This window comes from Drosophila albomicans, chromosome X, assembly GCF_009650485.2.
Source record: "Drosophila albomicans strain 15112-1751.03 chromosome X, ASM965048v2, whole genome shotgun sequence".
In the NCBI taxonomy this organism is placed as follows: domain Eukaryota; kingdom Metazoa; phylum Arthropoda; class Insecta; order Diptera; family Drosophilidae; genus Drosophila; species Drosophila albomicans.
The window spans coordinates 8,869,460-8,892,929 of record NC_047627.2 but is presented as its reverse complement, the minus strand read 5'-3'; the positions used below and the strand labels follow the sequence as shown (position 1 = coordinate 8,892,929).

The 23,470-nt window shown below is 33.6% G+C and overlaps 2 protein-coding genes across 3 annotated transcripts; both read right to left on the bottom strand.

Annotated features, from left to right (window-relative positions):
- Positions 1-171: 171 nt before the first annotated feature.
- On the bottom strand, positions 172-18,201 carry LOC117569312 (proton-coupled amino acid transporter-like protein CG1139). 2 transcript variants are annotated; one of them, XM_034250429.2, is made up of 5 exons: positions 18,103-18,201; positions 3,237-3,800; positions 1,879-2,336; positions 830-1,005; positions 172-765 (listed from the first exon to the last, which is right to left on the bottom strand). In XM_034250429.2, exons 1-5 carry the CDS (start codon positions 18,112-18,114, stop codon positions 524-526), a joined length of 1,452 nt encoding a protein of 483 aa, XP_034106320.1. In that variant the 5' UTR covers positions 18,115-18,201; the 3' UTR covers positions 172-523. The 2 variants fall into 2 exon arrangements, with proteins under 2 accessions (XP_034106320.1, XP_034106329.1); XM_034250438.2 differs by lacking the exon at positions 18,103-18,201 and adding an exon at positions 5,086-5,250.
- LOC117569321 (proton-coupled amino acid transporter 1) lies at positions 9,339-18,202 on the bottom strand. Its single transcript, XM_034250451.2, has 6 exons — positions 18,103-18,202; positions 12,699-12,844; positions 10,930-11,290; positions 10,015-10,466; positions 9,776-9,948; positions 9,339-9,710 (listed from the first exon to the last, which is right to left on the bottom strand). Exons 1-6 carry the CDS (start codon positions 18,112-18,114, stop codon positions 9,454-9,456), a joined length of 1,401 nt encoding a protein of 466 aa, XP_034106342.1. The 5' UTR covers positions 18,115-18,202; the 3' UTR covers positions 9,339-9,453.
- Between the last annotated feature and the right edge of the window lie 5,268 nt (positions 18,203-23,470).

Here is a 23,470-nt window from a genome sequence, read left to right as displayed (position 1 = left end):
TGTTATTAAAACGCGCGACAAGCGGTGCGATAAAATAGTGAAATCGATTAGCGATTAATAACGACAATTTCTTTTCAGCCCTGGGACAGTGCTGTATAACGAGTTGCACTCTAACACAAAAGTTTTCTCGTTCGCTGGCGCCAAATTTAAATTGCAAATGAATACAAAATGTTTGGTGATTTGTAATCATTTATTAAAATAATAGATTTTTGTTGTTTTTATATATCGGTTGTAGTTTCGTGTGTTTTGCTTCAAAGCCAATTTAACAGTTGATAATTAAACACTAATGCCACATACAAAAAAATATGGAAAAGCACGGCAGCAGATACAACTTAAAATTAATAACAAACAAAAAAAAAAATAATATTTATATATAGATATATCGAAGGACAAAAAAATTAATCTTAAAATACGAGGACCATATATGTATAACGTTACAAGATATTCACATGATTATATCATATTTACAATATACAATATTTGGCAAGCAGAGGAACGAACGATGATTGATGGTTTCCTTCAATCACACAAACTTATTGATAATCTCAACAATGCTCTGATACGTGCCTGTCACAATACCCAGCAGGGCAATGATCAATATGGCGATATTCTTCAAATAGACAAGGGTGCCCAGACCCTTTGGCTCCTGGGCGCGTATAACGAAATCGATCAGCACTGGTATCACAAATGCCAGCGATGTGGAGCACAAGGCGCCAATCAGTGAGATGAATAAGCTCAGCTCAGGGACCACCAAAGCAACACCAACTGCAAGAATGTGAAATGGTCATTAGCATATATGATATAAATAAAGAGGTAACAAGTTACTTACAGGTCAGCATGACCATGAAGAACCGCAAGATCACCTGGATGGTGATGGGATTCTTTTGGGCGCAGTTGTAACTACGCTTGAATGGCGGCCACAGGATCTTCATCATCACAAAGAACTGAATGGGATAGCCAAAGAAGACGCCCAAAGCGGCCACGATTTTCACCACCTGTGACATGCTGCACAACAAAATGAAAACAATTTAAAAAAAATAGTAATAAAATATATAAAATATATAAATATATAACTTTAAAAAACTTTAACTTTAACGACAACTAAATAAATAAAAATAAAATAAATATCAGTAAAGTTTATAAATATATTATATATAAATACAGCATATTGATTTAATATAACTAAAAATTACTTTAAATTACTTCAAGTTTAACAAGAAGTAAATAAATAAACATATGGAATATAAAGTTAAGTAAAATTGTTTACATAATATGAATTGTAAATTTTTTTTTTAAATTTTCAATGATTTTCTTTATAAAAAATTTATTTAAATTATATAATCCTTATTTCGAAAAATTTCATATTTTTAAGAAATGTTCTATGAAGGAATTTTCTATGAAATTATTATTAAGTTTCTATAGGTGAAATCAAAAATTGAATAATAAAAAAAATTAATATAAATATACATTATATACAGGAAAAAACTACAGATAGGAAATCTTGATTTTAAAACTTGTCGATCTTCAAAAAACAATCTATTTAGGTGTAAAATCTTAAAATAAGATTAAATGAGATCTTAAAATAAAATTTTTTTGCCAAAATTTGGATTATGTAAGGTCTTAAAATAAGATTTTTTCGCCAAAATTTGGATTTTATGATTAACAAAATTTTATTTAGAGATTTTTAGATTGAAAAATTCTTAAATCAAGATTTCGTTCTTCGTTCGTTCTAATTAAATAAATTCCTAATTTTCAAATGATTTTTAAATTTTAGTTTGTAATTTTTGGACTGATTTATCTTAAAAAAATTAAATTTCGTCATTTATCTGATTCTTTTGGTTAGAGAAAAGGAATATAAAGTATAATGTTTACACTTACACTTCCTCAACCTCCAGATTGAGCGTGATGCTGCCAGCAACGTCATCGCCCCAACGCATATAGCTAACGAATCCGGTGAAAATGAATAGAGCGGTGATTAAAACCATGGTCACATTGAGGACACCAAAACGGTTCGTGAACTTCTCTGGATCACGCATCGAATTGCGCAGAGGCAACACCAAAGCGATGCCTTCGTATGAGAAGAGAGCGGTGCCGAAGAAGAGCGACAATTGGGTGCCGCCGGTGAAGAGATTGCGTTCGGTTATCGATGGCATCGGACCCTCGGAGAAGGCGATGGTCAAAGTGGCAATCAGGCCAAAGAGCAGCGCAAAGTTCGCCACCATCGAGACGGGCGAGATGTACTTGAGATTGGTCATCAGCGAAGGGATCATGGCTGGCAGCAGTGTTATCAGCATCACCATGGACATGCTAATGTCGACGCCATTTTGTTGCAGGACCTGTGCCAAAGGAAAGCCAAAATTAGTGTTGGAAAACGCAGAATGATTTCAAATTTCAATTATGTCTCTTAGAGTTAGACAATCTAAAAATATAATGAGGAATTTTATATTAAAACAAAAATAGGTTTATAAAATGTTATTTAGTTCAGTTACTTTGGAAATATATATTTTTTTAAATTTATGGTGCATAATTAAAATAATCAAATGATTTGAATTTAAATATTGATTGATAGAAAGCATTTCAATTTAAATTGTGTATCTTAGAAATAGACAAAATAAACAAAAAATTAGGAATTTTACATTGAAAACAAAAATAGCTTTTACAAAATCTTATTTAGTTTAGTGGCTTAGGAAATATATGTTTTACTTTATAGATCAAAAATTAAAAAAAATATTTTCTAAGTGAGCAGAATGATTTGAAGTGATTTAATTTGATTTAAGTTCACGTATTGATTGAAGGAAAGTATTTAAATTTAAATTAAGGCTTGTACCATTCAATAAAAATAAAATAAATAATACAGAATTTTACTCTAAAAAGAAAATTGGTTTAAAAAATGCCATTTATCTTTGTGAACTATCAATTAAAATGAAATATTTTCTAAGTGAAAAAAAGTTATTAAAATGTTATTTATCATAGGGACTTTTGAATTTTGGAAGTAGATTTAATTAATCTAGACAAAATATTATTTATATATTTGTGTCTATTAAAATCATAAACATTTTATGGAATAGAAATTCGTGTTTTAAAATTGCAATAAAATAAATAATAGGCAATGTTAATTCATAAATAAAATAGGTTTATAATTAAATTGGAATGAAGACTGGGACAAACCTTAAACTGTTATTTACATTTTAAAGATTATATGTATTTTTTTTTCTTTTTTTGCAAACTCCACTCACCTGGTAAAGATTCTCGGTGATGAACACAAAGTAGATGGCACAAAAACCGAACTGGGTGACACAGAGAAACATCTCGACGATGAGTTTCATGGCACGCGACATGCAGCGCAAAGGCCGCGGTCCGTACTCAAAGCACTTCTCGACCGTATCCGGATAATCGTAGAAGGTGGCGCCGGGCGTCTTTGAGACAGCGACAAGGGAACCCTTGATGAGCAGACGTTCACAGTGGACACACATGACGGCAATGACTGGCAAAAGGAGCGTGGAGCCAAGGAGTCCGCCATTTTTGAAACAATCGCCCATGGCAAAGAGTCCGGCTCCAACGCTGCCCTTGAACAGATGCACGGATGCCTCGAGCACAGAGGTTGCATGTCTGCGCTTTGTGGCACCTTCTTCCACATCGCCAGCTGCTGCTGCTTGCTTCTCCGATTGCTGTGGTTGCTCTAGCTGCTGCTGCTGTTGCTGTTGCGATTGCTGGAGCTGCTGCTCTTTGGGATTGGTTATGTTTAATACACGGCCCATTTCGCCAGCTTCGATGGCTTTTTGCTGATTACGTTGTTGCGTCTGTGACGAAATTTGGAAAAAAAAATTTCAGAAAAAACAAAAAAAAACAATAAATAGCATTTTATGCAGCCAAGAAATTGTAACTAAAATGCGAAGCCAAAGACTAAAGCAGCGCAAAGTTTGCGGTGCCTTCGATTAGCGGTGATTTGAGAGGAGAGAGAGAGGAAAGAGGAGAGAGAGAGAGAGGAGAAGAGTCAGCTTAACCCTAGTTAGCCGTTTAATAAACTCACTCACACACACAAACCGAAATTTGCGATTAATTACTTTCTATAATAAGAACGAGAATTATTTCATTTATAAGCGATTCTCCGATTTGAAGCTGCCTTTTTTTTTTTGTTTTTTTTTTTCGAGTTTAATTGTTCGTCAAAAACAGGTACTATTTGACGTTATATAGTATATGATTGCGACTTGGTTTAACCCACATCGAACAACTGTACGAAATCTTGACTAATTCAAAATGCGTGAGATAATATTCCAAAAATGTTTCTTTTTGTGTCTTTGTTCCGCATGCATTTCAAGAATACATTAATTTGCTCAATAATTTGCAAGTTTAATAGTCTCTTTTGTTCAATTTTATTAATTCGTTTTATAATATTATTTTCCCTGTGTGTTTTAATTATTAATGTTTATTTTTTAAATTTGATTTTTTGATTTTTTAATGAATAATTTGCAAGTTTGACTTTGACTTTTTTCAATTTAATTAATTGTTTATACATTAATGTTTTACTGTTATTTTTCGGTTATTTTTATAATTTTTTATCTTTAAATTATCATATTTTTTACATGCCAACACTTTTTTCCCATTCCGACTCTTTTATTACATTACTTTACTTCTTCACTCACATTTGGAGTCAATTATTATTTCTATATGATTTGTTGGGCTTCATAAATCTTTTCTTTTTATCAGCTTTGATTATTGTGGTAATTGTGCAAAGTTTTGGTTAAACTATTAATTTCTATATTATATTATATACACATTTTTTTTTTTTTTGTGTTATTTTTAATTGCTTTATGACGTTTCTTTCCACAGAATGTTGCGTTTCATTGCCCCATCTGTGTGTGGTGTTAATTGATATACTACAAGGAGATAATTATTAAAAGCTTGTCGCAAATCAATGGAGAGCACAGAACACATTGCTAAAGTCCATCTGCAGATAGCAGATAGCAGATATACAAGCATTCTATAGATAAGGATAAGCTTTATCTGTAGAAAATCACAACGGTAGCACATTCCAAACAAAAAAAAGTAAAGCAAAAAAATCTGATATTGAAAATAAATATACACCTCGTTTTATTGTTCACTTTGTGTGTAGAGCAATAAAGGAAACTTCGCGCTTTGATTTTTTATTTCGTTTTTCAAAAACGTTTTGCGAAAATGTTGCGCGTGCGTTGAGCGTTTTGAAAGAGCGTGTTGACGCGTCAAGAACTCAAACCAGACTCAATTCTCCGTATTCGAATTGGCCAAGAGCAGCGTGCGACGGCAACGGCAACGGCGACAGCGTCACTGTTGTGTGTGTGAGTGACTGTGTGTGTGTGTGTGTAAGTGAACTTGCTGCAGTCGAGTGTGCTCGACTAGCAAATACGCTGCACTTCGTTAATACCTTAAGCGATCGTCATGAAATGTTCAGAAAATTTCACTTTTTCCCGATGTTGTTATAGTACCTTAATATTTATAGTACATTAATATTTAATAAAGAAATGAAAATATACATATATGCATATTAACACTAAATATAGTTTTTGTTACTATTATGTTCAATATCTATATTTCAAGCTATCAATATTATCTTTCCAATATAAATATTTAAACATGCTAATAACATTTTTTAAAAATTAATTCCTTGACACCTTTTAAATACATATTTATAATTGAAGATTTTTTTTTTATAGAAAAACAAAAAAAATATATATATTCATTTACTTATATACAACATTTTTTTGAGCCAAGAATTATTTTGGAATAATTTTTTGGTTTTAAAATAATCAAAAAAATTAATGAATTCGTACGCAACCAAAAAAATCAATTTATCGGAAAACAGAAAACGATCTTACAACGAATCTAAGCTTTAGATCAAGTGCTAATCCAGAGTTATAAAAAAAACCGTAACTTTTTTTTAAATTTGGTTCAGTTCACGATACAAATTTTGCCAGATAATGTACCTACATATATATGGATTTTTAAACTCTATATATTCATTTTAATTTTACAATTTTTAATATCTTTACAAATCTTTTTCTATAAAAATAGCTTAAAGTATAGAAAACTATATAATTAATTGTTGTAGAATTATTTATTTGAATATATGACATCAATATGAACTCTTTGATATATGTTCCTCTATTTACATGCTTTACTATTATCTTTATATTAAAAATACAAAAAAAAAATGTATTTCGAAATAACAAAGAAAATATTTACAGTTGAATTAGTTCGTTTCATACCCAACTCACAGCTGAAACAGCATATTTTACAGGGTATTTAGCTGCATACCTTGCATTTGCAATTTCTTTCTACCTCTCACACTCGCTTCGTTTGAGCTCTCGTTGTTTCTTTCTCTCACAGATTTGAAATTTAAGTTTCCTTATGTTTTTCTTCTCATCGTTGTTGTTCTTTTTGCTATTGCTGTTTAGAATGCACTTTGCAAATTTTTAGCTCTTAATTGCTCATTGCTCTGATTGCTTTGTGAAGTAGATGTGAAGCAGTTGTTGAGGGAGCGACTTAAAGACTTCTTATCAATAAACGATTTTGGTTAATTTGTTGTGGCTCTTATCGCTTTGACTAGTTTTGGACATTCAGCATGATTTCGGACAAACAGAGATAAAAAATTAATGTTGCTGCTGCTTAAAATGCAATTAAAATGAATTTCCGAATAGTTTAGACTTGAAAATAAATTAGAATAACTTTGTTAATGGTTTTCAAAGTGCAAACAAAACAATAAATCGTTAGTTAAAATTAGTTTATTGACAAACAAAATACGCATTACAGAAAAAATGTTACGAAGCAACCAGCGAACAACAACAACAACAACAACAACGAACAACAACAACTGCAGACGTAACTATCTGTTGAGCATCTCCGATCGTGTTATGTCAGGAACGAAAATGAACTGGGGGAATACTTTACGTAAGAGGAAGGAAGTGGTTCAATAACCAGAGCGAGGGTATGCAAATGCAAAATTGAAATAGAATAAAATACAAAATGTCAGGCGAAGGTGCGCACGTCGCAAGTTCAAGGAATCATTGTCGTGTACAATGCGGCGTATGAGCAATTTATGCACGTGCCGATCGACCGACAATACACAAACAAAAAACGAACCGAAGCGGGGAACTTCGATTATGGCTATGACAATAAACAAAAAAATTCAAATTCTTTGCCGAGCATGAATTTTAAAGCGCAACAAATTCGTGATGACAACTACACCTGCCACGCCCCCTTCTTCTTCTTCTGCTTCGCGCACTGCATGGAAATTTACAGCTCTGATTGATTGTTGTTGTTGTTGTTGCTGTTGCTTTTGCTATTTGCGTGTAGCGCCAGTTAAATGAAAATTGCATCGAATTCATAACTCTTTCATACAGCGCTCATTGACAAACAATCAATGATCATTCGTTCGTTCATTCGATCGTTCCATCGATCGATCGATGTTTACGGAATTGCACAATTGGATTATATAAGTCACTGGCCAAATGCTTAACGGAAGCGCCATCAATCTAACCGTGCAACAAACTCAGATCGCAATCGCATCTTCAGCTCGAAGGTATAACAAAATATTTTATTTAAAAAAAGGTATGATATTTTTTAACGTAAAGATATGTAAATGTATTTTCTTTTTAATAAAAACGAGCTTAAAAATAAATTTTTTTGAAAATTATAATACTTTTAACTTCACAGTTTTCAATTAAAATAAAAGCGTTAAAAGTACTTTAAAGTTCAAAAAAATTCATTGGTTCTTATCTTTTTAAATACAAATTTATTAAAAAGACCTAGTACTGCTTTAATTTAAATAAAACATTTTCTCAAAATGAACTGTAGAACTTTACTTAATTTTTTTTATAGATACTTATAACTATTAATATGATCCTTAAATATTCTTTAAATTTCAGAATTATTTATTAATAAATAAAAAAGATATTTGACAAAATAATGTCGAAGATGTTAAAGCAGAAAATGCAGCAAATATCTTTATCTACATTATAAGTTGTACTAAAATTTTTTAACAGGGTATCTTGCCGTGGTCAATCCCTCTTATTCTTTGTCTGCTTTTAAGCAAGTTTTTTTTTTTGAAGGACGCTACGCGATCAATGGCAAAACAATTTCGATTAGATTAGATTAATTTGTGAGGCTAACACACAGCTACAGCCGTAATCAATTGGCCCATTGCACTATACTATACATATGTACATATATCATAGTATTTGCCATAAAGCATGGAATTCCGGGAGCATTCCAATTAAGTGGTTTAGCTATCGTTTCAATTGATCGCTTGATTTCCATCTGCTTCCTTTGGCCATAAGAAATTCGCCGAACGATAGCGAAATCGTTTTAATCGAATCAATAGATTACGCATTAAATCTGATAATGATAATGTTGCCCCCCAAAAAATAATAATGTTGTTATTTGCAAGTGTTCTTGAAATTTTCCTACTTGACATAAATTATAAGTGTATTTTGATTGGGGAGTAGTCATATTTTTGTTTTTGGGTTGAAGGCTGAACGGATTTGTTGATGATTAAAATATATTACAGACATATATTTGTATATTTTTTTAATGATAAGAGAATTATTTTTTAGATCTACACACACAAAAATTTGCTTCAAATTTTGATTGTTTGCATTATTTTGTTCAGGTTTCTAACGACATTAAATAAGTTTAGTAAAGGAAACTTTTTGTATTTGTAGTATATACTTATTCTTCAAAATATATTTTAATAAGCGTTCACAGAGAGAAAAAGAATCCATATCTAAAAAGTAGATTGTAAATATGATTTAAAATTTTTCTATCGTAAAAAAAAAATTAAAATAATATTTTTATGATGAGAAAACCTTAAATCAACATTTTTATGCCAAATTTGCAAAACATTTTATTTTCAATTAAAAATTTTGCTTCAACAATGTTTTAATCTAATTTAAAGAAAGGTTCCAAATCATAATTTAAGAACTTTTCCATCATAAAAAAAAATCTTGAATCCTATTTTATTTTAAAGAATCTATGTCAATTTTAGAACGTTTGATTTAAAGTTAGGATTTTGCCTTCTTGGTTGCATTTGGAGACTTTTCCATTCCTAAATTACGATTCTAATTTTGACTCTTAAGATTGGCAATCTAGAATTTTCGTAGAATTTGTATCCCACTTAATTAAATTTTGGCATCATATAATCTTGGTTCAAAATTTAATTCTTGATTTTAGGAGGTTTATAAATAAATAATAAAATAATATGAAAATTCCCCCAAATAAATTAAAGAACTCTTTACGCTTGTTAGGCGACAAATTATGTCTTCATTATTTATTTACACTTACAATATAAAAAAAAAAAAAAAAAACACTTAATAGACACTTAGTCGATAAGGCGGATTTTAACGCAAATTACAACTAATAAATCATTCTCATACATAATAATAATATATTAAGGGAAATTCGAAATTTGCACAAACACGATCAATGCGTTTCCTCCATGCCAAAGTGCTTGACAATCTGTTTGAGGCTCTCATAGGAGCCGGTGAAGAAACCGAGCAATGCCAGCACCAAGATGATTAGATTCTTCACACAAATCCAAACTCCAGGTCCCTTGTTGGGTTCACTGCGTGCGATCAGCTCGATGACGGGCGGAAAGACCAAGGCCAAGGCCGTCGAACACAAGGCGCCAATCAGCGAGATGAAGAGACCCAAGGCAGGCACAAGTTCGGCAATCGCCACTGTCATTAGTTAATGTTTGGCTTTATCTGTTCCCTGTTTTAGTATTTCCACCTTTGCTACTTACGCGTGACAATGACGAGCAGAGTGCGAAAGATGAGTTCGCCGCACAACGAACGTCCTTCGAGGCCACACATCTGCTTGGTGGCTGGCCACATGACCTGAACGGCGACAAAGAACTGCAGCGGATAACCGAGAAGCACGCCCATCGAGACCATCAGCTTAACGCACTGTGCCAGACTGTCATGAGATAAGTAATTAGGTTCAGCCTCCCGAAAAAGTGTGAAAGAAAAGTGCAAGGCTCACATGGTATCGCCCAGATTGAGGGTTAGACTGCCGCCAACGTGTTCGCCCCATTTCATATAGCCAACGGAGCCGGCGAACATGAACATGACAGAGACGAGAAACATGCCCACATTGAGTACACCGAGCGTGCTCTCAAACTGGCGAGGCTTGCGCATGGCATTTTTCAGGGGCATCACCAACGCAATGCCCTCGAAGGCAAAGATGGCGGTGCCAAAGAAGAGCGCCAGCTGTGAACCATTCGTCCAGTAGGCGCGTTCCCCCACCTCTGGCAGTCCATCCTTCAGAGCATAATACAGCGTGATCGCCAGACCAACAATCATGCAAACATTGGCGAACAGCGACACGGGCGTCAGCCACTTGAGGTTCGTGATCAGCGAGCTGAGGAGCACGGGTATGAAAGCCAGTAGCATTACCAGATGCACATCCATTTGTATGTCATAAGCTTGGAGAATCTTTACGAGGATGAAATTATAGTTGAAGTTGCAGTTCAAATTGAAGTTGCGGTTGATGTTGCAGTTAAAGTTGTGGTTGAAGTTACGGTTGGGGTTGAAGGTGCGATTTGTTGCAGTTGAAGTTTAAGTGAAAGTTGCGGTTGAAGTTGCAGTTGAAGTTGCAGTTGAAGTTGCAGTTGAAGTTGTGGTTGAAGTTGTGGTTGAAGTTGAGGTTGAAGTTGAAGTTGCGGTTGAAGTTACAGTTGCGGTTGACGTTGCGGTTGAAGTTGTTGTTGAAGTTGTGGTTGCAGTTACAATTGAAGTTGTGGTTGCAGTTAAAGTGGTGAAAGTTGAAGTTATTGTTAGATTTGTTTGTTGAAGTTGAGGTCCAAGTTGTGGTTGCAGTTAAAGGTGTAATTGAAGTTCAAGTTAAAGTCAAAATTAAGCTAGTAAAGTTGTGATGTTTGCGGTGCACCCAACTCACCTGCTTCACATTCGTGCTGATGAACACAAAGTAGATGCAACAGAAGCCCAGCTGTGTCACACAGATGAACACATCCACCAGCCGACCCATGGTATGGGACCAACCCCTCAGCTTGATGGGACCATTCTCGAAGCATTGCTTCACTGTGATCGCATAATCGGCGCAGACGGTATCGCCACGCAAATCGCGCATCTTCTTCGAGCAGGCGATCAACACATGCTGACAGTGGATGCAGATGATGGCAATCAGCACGGTGAGCACCGGGGCAACAATGAGGCCGCCATTCTTGAAGGCATCTCCCATGGCAAAGAGGCCGGGTCCAATGTTGCCCTTGAACAGATGTACAATGGTCTCCAGGTAGCTGCAGTTGTTCATAAATCAGCATTATCAAAGTTGAGTGGGGTGGATGAAGGAGGAAGGTTCGCAAGCTGGGAAGCTGGGAGTTATCCGGAAGGTGGCGTTATTAGCAAATCATGCAAAAGCATTAGGTTGTCTTTTTTTGTTTGTGGTTGGGATTGAGGTTCAGGTTGTGATGGTGAAGTTTTGTGAAATAATTTCCGAAATTGTTTTTGCAGGTTAATAATGTTTGTGTTAGTTGTGTCCCAAGTTAGAAAAGTCCTTAGTTAATAAAGTCTTAGGATCCTAAGGTTTTGATTGTAAAAGTCTTCATTTTAACAGTTTTAAAAGCGTTAAATATTCTTCATCCATTGTTGTCGTCCAATAGTACTATATGTTAATTTATAGTTTATTAGAAATTAACTTGAAAAGGTGTTTTTGGTGGAATATTTGTAGTTTGTTTTTCTTTCTGTAGGTTTTATTTGGGATAGTTGTTAGGATAGTTTTAGAGGGATAAGACTCTGAAATCCTTTGTTCCGAATCAGCAAATTTAAAAATTCTATTAGTAAAGAGGTTTAAATGATTGTAGTTTTATTTTAAATATTTTTTTAGGTAGGCGGATAGTTGGTTAGGATAGTAGAAATCCTTTGTTCCAATGTCGAAATTCCGTTAGTCAACAGGTGTAAATATTTGTAGTTTTATGGGAAGGTATTAGGGATAGTTGTGATGGGATAAGATACTTAAGTTCCTTGTTTTAGCGTAAATACATTAAAGTAGGTTAGTTCCGATTGCATATGATGTAGAATAAGGGAAAAGTTTAAGTTTGATCATCCATTGAAGTCTTAAGAAATTCCATTAGTAAACAGGTTAACTTTTAGAGGGTTTTCAGGGATCCAGGTTTTAGAAGTATTTGTTGTTTTTTTTTTATAGTTATTTTGTGGGCAGTTGGTTAGGATAGCAGGAAGAGGTACTGAAGTCCTTTTTTTATTAGTAAGCAGGTGCAAATGTTTGCAGTTTTTAATAAGTTAATTTTATAGGGAGGTGCTTAGGATAGTTGTGGTTGGGTAAGGTACGGAAGTCCTTTGCTTAACGTAAGTAAATTAAAGTAGAAAGTTTCGATGACGTATGAATTAGCGTGAGGAAAATGTTGTCGGGAAATTTGTTAATTCTAAGTAGTCTTAAGTGCTAAGGTCCGAAAGTCCATTTCCTAATTAGTTGCAATAACTTTGCAATTTGTAAATTAAAGTTGGCAGGAATTGTTAGTGGGGAATTAATTTTTGTTTTGTTCACAGTCCTTTGATTATTCCAATTGAAACAAGCAAGCAATTAATTGGGAATCGGAATTGTTGGGAGTGTTTGTTTTTTGGGATTTGTTGAGGATAGGTTAGTTTGGCTTTTTGTGTGGTTAGTGATCGGTTCTCCATTAGCCATACCTTGTGGGTGGATGCGTCTCATCCTCAGCGGGTTGCTTTCCATTCGCAACAGCGACTGTTGTTCCATTTGTTTCTGTCGCTGGATTCGTTGTCGTCGTCTCTGGACTGCTTTTATTTTGGTCTGTTGCCTGTGGAATGCTTGGCGCCTTTTTTTAGAGCAACGGGGAGCGAAAGAGATAAAGAGAAAGAGAGAGAGAGAGAGAGAGAGAGACAAAAGCAATGCTATAGATCTCAGTTTCTTAAATGTTTCGCGCAGGCAAATTCGGCAAAACTGTTTGTTCAATTGACTGCGACACTGATGACTTTCAATTGCCTTATTTTGGGCAAATAATTCCGGTTTCGAAAGGCATTTTTTAATTGGCTCATTTAAGGCATTTCAATCGACGGGGTTGCGAAAGAACGCTTTTGAATTTCCTATTAACAGCTACAACACTTATGCAAGTAGGAACTATAATTATTTGCAAATTAATTTCATTAAATCTAATTTAAATATTTAGTTGTTATTGTGATTCCCCTTGCGGCAGTATTTTACCTCTAAATGTCACGACACGGGGAATCACGTCTAGATCATTGAAATGCAGTGAAGCTTATCCAATTTGTATTATGAGAATCTATATAGTACGATAAGTACTCAAAGTTCTACACAATTTATGATGCTTGGGCAATGATTTATGATTTTAATAGAGGCGTGCTGCTTATCGTAAACAAGGTAATGGCAGAGAAACCCAATTTCAGTGACTCCATAAAAACCAATGCTGATTATTGGGGCACTAATTAATTTAACGCACTTTGTCATCGTCTGAGTATTTAGAGATCAGCTAACAAACTAACAACAATAACGCATAAAAACGGCAAACAATTAATGCATAGCTCAAGGTACGAGAAGGTCTAAAGCACAAAAAAAAACCTCATTGAGATTATAATAAAACAAAACATAAAAAAAACAAGTAAGAAAGCTACAGTCGAGTGTGAAATACCCTGTAACCCGGTAATTTTAACATATACCAAATTAATATACCACAAAAATAATAAAATTATATATAAAAGGATATACTTGGTATATTTGTATGGTAATACATTTAAAATATACCATAGAGTGTTAAATATACCAGATTGTCAGCCAAGGCAACTAAGACCCCAAGTATATAAGTTGGCGCTTTTGCCAATTTTTATTTTCTTTACAATTTTTTTCTGATCTAAACTTTAAGGAATCTCTATTTCATAGTTATTATCATAAAGAATATAGTAATTTTTGCATGACTCTAGCTTTAAAATTACGCTTTTTATTCGATTTTTGTTGTTGAAACAAACTTGATCTGCGTTAAAACATAACAAGTGCTGTCGAAAAAAATATATCTCTATTTCTTACAGTCGCTGAGATCTAGGTGTTCGAATGAACGGTCAGACAGACAGATGGATATGGTTATATCGTCTGATCAACAATATACTTTATAGGGTCGGAGAAGCCTCCTTCTGTCTGCTAGCATAAAGTGACCCTTCTACCCTACGGATAACAGGTATAAAAAGATTATATGAGCTGCATGCAAATGTATCTCGCAGATACTTTCCGCCTGCTTGTCTAGCTGACAGCGCATGTTATTATGCTGATAATGACGATATCAAAAAACATGACTCGAGTTAGTTCATAAAGCATTGACAACACTTTTAAATTATGTGTACAAAACGTGATACTAATTTTTGAAGTTTTATTAAGGCAAATTATTTACGTTTGTAATATTTTAATATACTTGTTTTCAATTGAGTATTTGATATTTATTTGAGTATAAGAATACGCTGAAATTTTAAATTATGGATGGCATCTATTTAATATTTCTACTATATTTTATTTTTATTTTAAATGTGGATCTCAGAACAGTTTCTTGTTAAATGTAGTTTAAGTATATTTTACTCATTAAAAAGTTACATCGCAATCGTAACAAAAACCTTCAAATTTGTTTATGAATGAAATGAAAATTTGTCACTGCTCAAATTCATTAATAAAATCAGTTGGCAACTACCGATTATTGTGCATTATTTATGCAGCGGAAATTGTTGATGATGTAGACATATATTTCTTGTTCTGAAGTTTTCAAGTAGCACGTGACGTTCATTAATAAATTAAGAGTATTATAAGCGAATTATTGGACACACACAAGATAACCGTACAACGTGTCGTATAATTGATGAGGATCATTGAAGAAGGCGGTGGGGGGGCGTCGATAATGTGACGCCATACGACACGATACGCTCAAGTGGCTGTAACAGCGGGTGGAAGGGGTGTGTCCAGAAGTAGGAGGCGGAGAGGGCGCCAACTAGAGAACTAGGTCTCGCAGCTCAGTGACATTTTATAAGCACCTTGTGTAAATCTAGACAACACTTTCCGTGACGCTTATCGGCAGCTACTAAAAAAGCACTTAAAACAAACGCTGGGCATAAATTTTGCGAATTCATTGTTGCTATTGTTGTTGCTGTTTTTCTCTCGCATCACAACACGGCCAACAACTATGCTAAAGGAAAAATACCCTGTGATAAGCTGCATGCCAAGAACTAAGTGAGTATATTTCCTACACACGATCACTCGGAAATTCTTCCCACGCAAATTGTTTATATGCCCTGCGGAGTGGGAGAGGGGGGGAAGGAAGCAACCACCCTACTACACATCATCATCATAAATGCTGTGATATATAGTATAGTGCTTGACTCGAGCGTGCGCGCATATTCTTCAGGCCATTCAGACTTATTCAAGTCAATTCAAAATGTCTTTGAGTGGAAATTTTCCATGCACGTCAAGGTTTTCTGCTTGGCCATTGTCAACGGAGCGGGAGGGAAGAATGGAATCTGTGACGACGACGACGACGGCGACGACGGAGTTCAATGTTCCCCCCCATGTTTGTTATCATAAATTGTGCCGGAAAAGTACGAGACAAACTTCAACTGCAGATCATCGATATGATTTATCATTATTATTCAATTCACTGCAAAGTACAAAGTGCAAAGCCAAAGAGCAGCTGCAGACCTCAGACCTCAGACCTTCAGATCATCGATATAGTTTTCTTTCTGATTTGTCGGATTTAATAAACACTTTAATCTTGATAAGGATTATGGATGGAAAACAAAAAGCAATTCATTCGCATAATATCTAATTTTCCGATTAGATTAATTTGTTTATTTTTAAAACAATAGTTATAAATACGAGCATGATTGCACATAAATTTATTCTAATCTAATGCGTTAATGCGTCAAATTTGTATTATCTAGAATTTCTGCTAATTTCTATAGGTAATATTTTATCTTTGCCTTGTGGCAATAATATTTACCAACTGTCTACAATATTAGCGATATGATTTCGCGTGGCATTCGAAGCAAGATAGTGAATTTTTTAATTTAATTTAATATACGAATTAAATTGGCGTTTCTTGCGATAATTATATGTTTTTTAGTTATCTGACAACTTTTGACTGCACAATTAGTTCGAAAACCAAGTTGCAAAACCGCTTTCGAGCAATTATTAATTGCGACACACTTTCAATATGCAAGCACCTGAGATTTTAATCTTCATTTTATGCGCTTTTTATGAAATCAATTGAATATGAAAGTTAATTTATGAAAATTCATTTTAATTCATAAATAGACGACGTAAGTCATCAAATTTTTGAAAATATATTTAATTATTTATTATATAATACTATAATTGTAATTAATCTTTAAATTTAAATGTATCTTAAGCATGCACTTTGTACCTAAGTATTTTTTCGAAATCAATTAAATTGAATATGCATAAATCTGCCACACGTAAACTATACAGTTACATTTCAGATACAAACAAAAATTTCACATAATCAAAGATGTCTTTTACACCTAAATAAAATTAATTTTGTCCCACCCAAAAAAAAAAGCTTTCAATCGTTGAAGATGGAAGTCAACATAAATTAATTATACATTAAGTGTTGATAACTTTATATATTATTTATAATTAATCTTGCAGATACAAACTTCAAATTTACTTTGGCCGTATTTAAAATTCGAACAAATATTTTAAATGTACATGTATCTTTAAGATGAACTTTCTACCTAAATAAATTGAATCATTATAGATGGAAGTCATACATGGTTCTTTGAAATTGATCATTGAGATACGAACAAATATTAAAAACTGTTATGTATCTTAAAGATTTATTTTGCACCCTTCCAAATAAAAAATCTGCTATCAATCATTATAGATGACAGTCAACATGAATCTAGCAAACTTTAAATGGTACTAATTTATAAATTTATTTGTAAGTCTTGCATTGAGATACGAATGAATACTTTTAAAATTGATGTGCACCTCAAGGATGCTCTTTGTATCTAAATTAATTTTGTGCCACCAACATAAAATGAAATAAAATAGGCCCTCAATTATTTTATAAGAAAGTCAACACAACTCTGTCAGATTTTAAATGTTGCTAACTCAGACGATATTTTGTATTTCACACTTTCTTAAATTCTGACCAAAATATTAAGTGAATTTTTCTCCAAACTTTAAAACTTTAAATGTTGCTAACCTTTAAAATTATTTGTAAATCTTGCATGAGAGATACAAACATTATTATTAAAAATGAATATGTTATGTATTTTTAAGATGATCTCTTTAAGAGATCTAAATTAAACAAGATTTGCTCTTATTCATTAAAGAAGACAGTTAATACAAATCTGCTTATAACTAAGTAGATGCGATTCAATTTGCTTTAATTTAATCAAACCTAAAAACGTATGCAAAGAAAATGATTTTGGGTGTGTGTGTGTGTGTGTGTGTGTGTGTGTGTGTCAGACTCAATCTAGTTGATGGCATTATATCATATTAGATGCAATTCACTTAATGTATCTCAAAGATACAAAAGTAACTAGCCCGACACTCGAGTGATCGACGCCTCTGTTGACATGTGCAACAGCTGAGTTTTATTGAGTGACGCGAAATGTTTGTTGTTGTTTTTGTGTTTAGCTATATTTTTGTTGCTTTTGCTTTATTTAGTTGTCGCTGTCTTTGCACTTGAATTTGTGTGTTTACGTTGGGAAAATGAAAACGAAGTTGTTTTTCAAGCATTCAACGTGAGAATCAAACATAACTGGTTTTTGTCTCAGCCAGAACAGTTATAATACATATAGTTGTATGTATGTATATGCAGAGTACTTTACGTATTTATGGAAATTTTCCAAACTATATCTAAACGAGTACAAAAATAATGATGAAGGGCGACCACAAATTTTGTGTAAAATGAAAATTTGTAAAACACATTTGATATGTTTTTCTTTTAAGATTTTCGAGTCTCGTTTTTTGTGTGTTTTATGTTTGGTTTTTTGTATTTCATTTGGCACAAACGAGTACGAACACATACATAAAAAAATAAGCAAACACTCTACACACCTCTGCATCCATGTCGATGTTGTTTTTGTTGCTGTTGTCGCTGTTGTTGTGGCGAGAAGTCGGTCAATGCACGAGACAAAATAAATGGACGCGTAATTTGGTAAATTCTTCTTGGCGGTTTTCTTAATGATTTATTTTTATTGGCGTCTGCATTAAATTGCAAGCATTGCTTTTATTGTTGTTGTTGTTGTTGTTGTTGATCTTGTGCCTCACTCCTTGCTGCCAATTGGTGTCATCTATTGTTGTTCTTTCGGATACGGATGCGTTTGCGTTTGCGTTTGGATACGGTTTTCGTTTTATTTCTGTTCTGTGTTCTGTGTGCCTCGTTCTTATTTGTTGTTTGTGGCTCAGAACGCAGCGTGTGTTAATCGCTTCACGAAATCATCAAGACTGACGCTGTCCGTATTTACAGCCGGCTCTCAATGACGCTGACGTCGCTTTCGCCGTTGGCGTCGCTGCCGCCGCTGCTGCTGCTTCTGCCGTAATCGTGACGACGTACGTAAAAAGTTCTGTGGTCACACAATTTCGGCTCTGTTTGCCATCTCCCTTTACTCTCTCTCTATCCTACTCTCCTTATATTTCTCTCTTTCTCTTTATGCAGACTCCTCTCCATTTTGGTGACATCCGTGGCTCATTTCAAAAATATTCATGTGTGACGTCGCTCAAGATCATTTTACGTCTCTTTGCCCAACGGAATCGGTTCTAATGTCCCAACCGGTTTTATGTTTTTTATTTTTTGTTGTTGTTCTTCGTATTTCAATGTGTGTGTGTGGCAGTCGCCACCCGCCACATGCCACCCGCCTACTCGACACTGTGGCGCTGTCGCCGAACGTTCCGTGCCGTCCAATTGAGCGGCTGTCCAACAGGTTGTCACTCAGCTGATGCCAAGTTCATCGCATCGCCAGGGCACCGCATCAGCTGCGCACTAAATATGCGGGGTATTGTGGGCTATAAAAACGATACAAGCATAAACAACAGCGAATTTCAACTACTATAGGAAATGTATATGCAAAATTATACATTATTTCTCGAAATTTGTTTATTTCTTCTTCATTTCATACAGATTATAATAGCCACAAAACAGATATTGTAAATATATAATATATCTGACATAATGAAAAAGTTCTGAGACTAAAAAAGTTTCTTATTTGAAAATGTACACAACTAAGTTTAGTTAAATTTTTTCAAATTTAATATATGCTTGCTTAAAAATGTTAAAAAATAATTTCAGTTTATACAAGAATAAACAACAGGGAATTTCAATTAATAAATACAATAAAGAACATATTCAAAATTAAGCATTATTTCTATATTAAAACTATGAAATTTCTTCAATTCGTATAGATTATATTATTATATTAATATATCAGACGTGATAAAAAAAGTCCTGAGACTAAAAAAAGATTCTTATTTGAAAATGTACACAACAAATTTTGGTTAAATTTTTTTAAATCTAATAAATCATTGTTTAAAAAAATTGTATTTTGGTTTACACAGGAATAATCAACAGGGAATTTCAATTAGTCAACACTATAGGAAGTATATTGAACATTATGAATTATTTATGAATTAAAATTAGGAAATTTCTTCATTCATTTCATATAGATTATAATAGTCAGAAGATAGATATTGTAAATGTAAGATATATATCATAATTAATGAAAAAGTTGTAAGACTAAAAAAAGATTCTTATTTGAAAACGTGAGCTACTTATTTAAGTAATTTAAGTTATTACAGCAATAAACAATGGAAAACTTCAAATACCAAAGATTCCAAATTATGCAAAAATGTAACAAATCTATTTTAGTTTTTTTTTTTAATTTATAAAAATGTTAAACAAATTTAAGTTTTTTTTTTAATTTTTAGAATGTTCGTAAATAATTTTAATTTAAATTTCTGGATTTATTCTTTCTCAAAATATATACTCAAAAAAAAAATTGTTTTTTATTAAAAATCAGAAATTAATTTCATATCAATTTCAGTTTTCATTTAAATTAATTTTTATTTTATTTATTTTTTTTTGCATTTTTACAGGGTATTACGTAGCCATGCCATCCCCTAGTGAACACATTGGCAACACTTCAATCACTCGCAAAGTATGTGGAAGACAAATAATCGATTCGCCCAAAGGCAATTGACAAACAACAAAAACAAAAACCAAAATGAAATTTTCTATTTTTTTATTTGTTTCTTCTTTTTTTTAAGAGAACGTTACTTGACACAGGGTATTTTCAATTCGTTACGTCAATATGGGGCGCTTCTTTGTTGTTATGTTGAACAATAGACGGACCTTTTAATAAACTATTTCATTTCATATCTATTTTATTTTATTTTTAAAGCAAAAGCCGACTTTTGCCTCTTCGAGAATTGCATGCAAACAGACATTGGCACTTAAGAGTCGCGTTTTCTAGATTAATTGAAAGTGAACAGACAAATTGTGACTCTGTCTTTTCCCTTCATTGTCCCTGATCTTAACTTTTTTTGGGCAAGTCTTTAAAAGAATTCTATAATACTAGTTAATTACGTTTAATCAAAAATTACGATTACTTTTTAAATCGCACTCAATTTTTATATAAAATATGAATAAATGCAACTAGTTTTGGATCATTAAAAATTGTTTTGAATTCTCATTACACATTTGCAATTTAGAAACGTGAAATGTAAAACATCTAAAGTATTTTCTGTTCACTCCAAAAAGCGTAACTAATCAAAGTGTTTGCCCAATAAAAGATTATAGCAATGACTCTAATGCATTTTTTATTTTTCGCATATCATAGCACAACCTTGACCCTGATCCAATAATACACTGTTGTGCATATCAATAGATACAATTTATATGTTAGCACACACTTAAGTATGTCAAAAATTGATTAATGGTTTAATCTTGAAGTTCAAATGTATTCAATTTAAAAACAAATCTCTTCAGTTGCGGTTTTGTCGCCTTCCTTTTGTCATGTCAACATTTCTCTTGATATTGGCAGATAAAGGAACTTAATATATTAATGTGCTTAGCATAGTAACAGAATTCCTCATTGATACTATGTACTGCAAGTTGCCATAAAGTGCTTTTGTCGTTAATTATTTCTCATTATCGCAAAATTTATTGTATTGATACTCTAATAAACGGTGCAATACGTCTATACTTTATTTGTTGATTACTTTTCATTAAGGATTTAGGAATTTCTTGGGAACAGTCAGGGGAAAAACCAACTAGAGAGTGTGAGTGAAGTGATGACGTTGAAAGTGAAATTGTCATAATGCTTTCTATGACTATATACGACTAGAAATTACCTTTCAGACAGATCTACAATACGCTTAAGCATATATATATTTGGTACTTCATACTTATCAGGTTTGTATGTTTTAATTGATAGTAGAAAATATATATGCTCGTATGTTATTAGCAACAAAGAGTTATTTCACAGTGATTAGTTCTACTTGAAAAACAATATCTATCAAGTATCGGCTTGTCAATGTAGTCTATAATGTGCGTTTGTTTCCTCCCTCCCGATCGGTGATTAGAAGTCTACTCAAATAATTCTTCATTACTTTTGTTCCGAATTTGATATGGGACACGTGCTCTCTTCCTTTCGCTATTAGTTGATAATCATATGAATTATATCTTAATACTCGAATTTAACTCAAACACTTGTAATCATAGAGTAGAGTTTTAGTTGGCAACGTGGCCCTTTTTTCTAATTGCCGGCATCAAAAAGAAAACATGCAATTAAAACAAAAGTGTTGCTTTTCGCTATACGTTGTATTGTCTGTTACGATATGTGACTACCTGAAATGTTATTATTAACTTTTGCTCACCCGTGCCATATTCACGTTCTCTCTCTCTCTCTCTCTCTCTTTCCTCTCTACCTTCTGCTTATTACTGGAGATGGGTGTGCAACTTTCTTTCGACTAAGTTTACAAAAATGATTCAATTTTGTTTTGAACTAAGCACTGTACTAAATATAAAATACATGCAAAACCTCTATTAAAATACGATAGCTCGTCACGCGCTCATCTCTAACGTTGTTCTCTTCTGCGTTGAGTTGTGAATCAAAAATATAATTGATGTTATTTTCAATAATATATCATTCACAAATAAAATAAAAGAAATCCTTTAATTTTCGTAGTCTATCCTTATACGATAGTTTGTCACGCGCCCATCCCTACCGTAAATCAAAAATATAATATATAATTGATGTTATTTTAAATAATATTAAATTCAAAACTAAAGTCAATAATATCCCCTAAAGCAACTCTTTAATTTTCGTGCCCTATCCTTTTACGATAGTTTGTCACGCGCTCATCTCTAGCGTCGTTCTCTTGTGCGATGACTTGCCGTTTGAGCTTAAACGTTTTTTAGTAACGCTCGAGTAATTACAGCAAATAAAACTTGTTGCTGCTTACTGTCTCATATGTTAAATATACTCTTGTTATTGCTGCTGTTATTGTTGTTATTATTATTATTATTATTATTATTATTATAATTACAGTCGTTGTTTGCCGTCTGGTGACAGCAACTTCTTACGCTACGTTTTCTAAAGCAACAAGTTACGCCTTGGCGGTGCCTTACCTTTTTACCCAGGGGGGGGGGGGGGGGGGGGGGGTGGCAGTGAAAGAGGAGGGGCGACAGGGCAAAGTTGATAACGGGTAACGGGGCCTGGCGTCAACGGCGAAAGTCAAAGGCCGTCACCGAGGGCGGCCGTCTCTTAACGGCAGAATAAATGTGTAGAAAGTGAAAGAAATGTCAGCGAATGTTATAGGCTTCTTTTTCATACGATAAGCGGTCGCCTCTCTATCAAGATGCTACTTCCAGATGCGCGATCCAGTAACACACGAGTATGCGAAACGTTTGTTGATTATTTTATTACGTGGACACCTTCAACCAGTATTTAAGCATCACACAGTGGAACAGTGAATATCCTGCTGGCGATCAATTTGTCGATCAATTTGTCGATAAGCGAAGTCGACTCATTTATAGCAATCAGTTTTTAAGCGAAAAGCACTGCTTAAGCAACAATAATGTAAATAATGATAACATTGATTACTCCATTATTTCCGGTAATGTGAATTCCACTCGGCTGCAGTTGGTCTGTTGCATCCCACTGTGCAACTGACCGACTTTGGTTTTCCATTGCATTGCCTTGCGACGGGTTTCTAAACTAGAACTTGCAATGTGACAGCGGCAACCAGGAAAAGCAAACACATGGTTTGTGCACAGTGGAACCAACTAGTTTCTGCAACATTGTTGTCACAGTAAAATCTATGACGCATTCAAATCACTGCTATTGACATTCAAAATACTACTAATACATACTCTGTAAAATCAGCAATGCATTAGAAAATTCACATGAATTTGTTTGTAGTTAAT

Coding starts and splice junctions, on each gene's coding strand:
- LOC117569321 (XM_034250451.2), bottom strand. Junction 9,949..10,014: donor CTCAATCTGGGCGATACCAT/GTGAGCCTTGCA, acceptor ATCTCATGACAG/TCTGGCACAGTGCGTTAAGC. Junction 9,711..9,775: donor TCTGCTCGTCATTGTCACGC/GTAAGTAGCAAA, acceptor AACTAATGACAG/TGGCGATTGCCGAACTTGTG.
- LOC117569312 (XM_034250429.2), bottom strand. Junction 1,006..1,878: donor AATCTGGAGGTTGAGGAAGT/GTAAGTGTAAAC, acceptor TTTGTTGTGCAG/CATGTCACAGGTGGTGAAAA. Junction 766..829: donor CTTCATGGTCATGCTGACCT/GTAAGTAACTTG, acceptor ACATTCTTGCAG/TTGGTGTTGCTTTGGTGGTC.